General features: G+C 42.6%; 1 protein-coding gene across 2 annotated transcripts in view; it reads left to right on the top strand.

Moving 5' to 3' along the window:
- Positions 1-1,733, top strand: part of LOC122545711 (centrosomal protein of 290 kDa-like) — a 3,040-nt gene extending 1,307 nt beyond the window's left edge. The window contains exons 2-3 of one of the 2 annotated variants that reach the window (XM_043684649.1): positions 1,026-1,148; positions 1,228-1,733. In XM_043684649.1, coding sequence (XP_043540584.1) covers positions 1,026-1,148; positions 1,228-1,437 — 333 coding nt within the window. In that variant the 3' untranslated portion in view covers positions 1,438-1,733. The remainder of the gene's footprint in view (positions 1-1,025; positions 1,149-1,227) is intronic. The other variant, XM_043684650.1, reaches the window with a different exon arrangement.
- Positions 1,734-1,769: the final 36 nt, after the last annotated feature.

Here is a 1,769-nt window from a genome sequence, read left to right as displayed (position 1 = left end):
TTATGCTGAAAGATTGGAGCGACTGGGTTTGTACACGCTTGAGTTTAGAAGGCTGAGAGGGGATCTGATTAAGACGTATAAGATTATTAAAGGATTGGACACTCTGGAGGCAGGAAGCATGTTTCCACTGATGGGTGAGTCCCGAACCAGAGGACACAGTTTAAAAATAAAGGGTAGGCCACTTAGAACAGAGTTGAGGAGAAACTTCTTCACACGGAGAGTGGTGGGTGTATGGAATGCTCTGCCCCAGAAGGCTGTGGAGGCCAAGTCTCATTACTTTCAAGAAAGAGTTGGATAGAGCTCTTAAGGATAGTGGAATCAAGGGTTATGGGGATAAGGCAGCTACAGGATACTGATTGAGGATGATCAGCCATGATCATAATGAATGGTGGTGCTGGCTTGAAGGGCAGAATGGCCTACTCCTGCACCTATTGTCTATTATCTATAATGGCAGAGAGCCCTCTCACTAGCACTCTCAACCAATGATGTGGACGTCTCAGAGGTCACGATAATATAGTAAACTCCCAATATTGCATGTATATATGTTTGCTGGTTGATTAACAGTTCATAGAGTGTCAGTTAAAACAGAGTTTGCTGTACTAGTACAGGATTGACAATATGTGGGTTTTTTCCCTCTTGAAATAAAGAAGCTGGAGGTAAACTTAATAGAAGCCTTCAAAATTCTGAAAGCTTTTAAGGAGTGGATCCAGAAGGAATGCGCTGGCTGCTTTTTTAATCCCATTTTCCAGCACTTGGCTCAAAGCCATTCAGGTCATGAGCCTCCTCCACTGCCAAATCCTAGCCACCCAATGCCTGGAGGAAGAATGCCTCCTATTCCACCTTAGGACCCTCCAACCACACGGCATCAATGTCAATTTCACCTGTTTCCTTATCTCTCCTCCCCCCACAACGTCCCAGATCCAACCCTCCAAGATAGACTAACATATCATGTGCTAGCTAATTTAGCAGAACCATGAGTTTCACATCAAGAACAAACTACAATTTATTGCCTTATTTTGTTTCAGTTGGAACTGGAGAAATTAAAATTGCAGGTGGGTGGCCAACTAAGTTTGCGTTACGAGTCCAAAACGAAAGGCGTGGAAAAGATCTTAGCTGAAAATGAGCGATTGCGAAAGGAACTCAAAAAGGTAAAGCCACTTGGTAGATTGAGAGAGCCGCTTCTGTTGTAGATTGTAGCTATAAAAGTGTCACTGTTCTTAACATTAGGTTTTATTCATTCTCACCTTCAACAACAATATGGCCCATCTCCAAGATGATGAAAATACTCTTGTTGTGATGCCTCTGAACATAGCTAGACAATGGATCTCTTCAATATCTCCTGCTCCTTTAGCAGGGAGAGACACAGCTCTCTGCTTGATACCTCGCACTTTTCAACGCAACTCTCCGTGCAAGTTGAAGAGGAAATGGACTTACTGAACCCTTCTCTAGAGTAATGGAAGATAATGCTGGAAATATTCAGCAAGTCAGTCAGCATCTATGGAGAGAGGATGGGGTTTTCTTGCATATCATGTCACAAATGAAGTAATGTGCCACTATATTTATAGAATATTTGTATTCTAGCAAATCAAAATGTACACCAGATAAAATCAAATTGGAATTGAAAATGTAAATGCTAGAAATATTCAGCAGGCGAGGAAGCAGTTCACCACCAGTGGAGAGAGAAGCAGAGTTAACGTTTAAAGACTATGATCTTTCACCATCACGGCTGATGTTCAAGATTGTTAAGACGGACCCGCGGGGTCCCGTCT

This window comes from Chiloscyllium plagiosum, unplaced genomic scaffold, assembly GCF_004010195.1.
Source record: "Chiloscyllium plagiosum isolate BGI_BamShark_2017 unplaced genomic scaffold, ASM401019v2 scaf_43211, whole genome shotgun sequence".
Taxonomy (NCBI): Eukaryota; Metazoa; Chordata; class Chondrichthyes; order Orectolobiformes; family Hemiscylliidae; genus Chiloscyllium; species Chiloscyllium plagiosum.
This window is presented reverse-complemented; position numbering and strand designations above follow the sequence as displayed.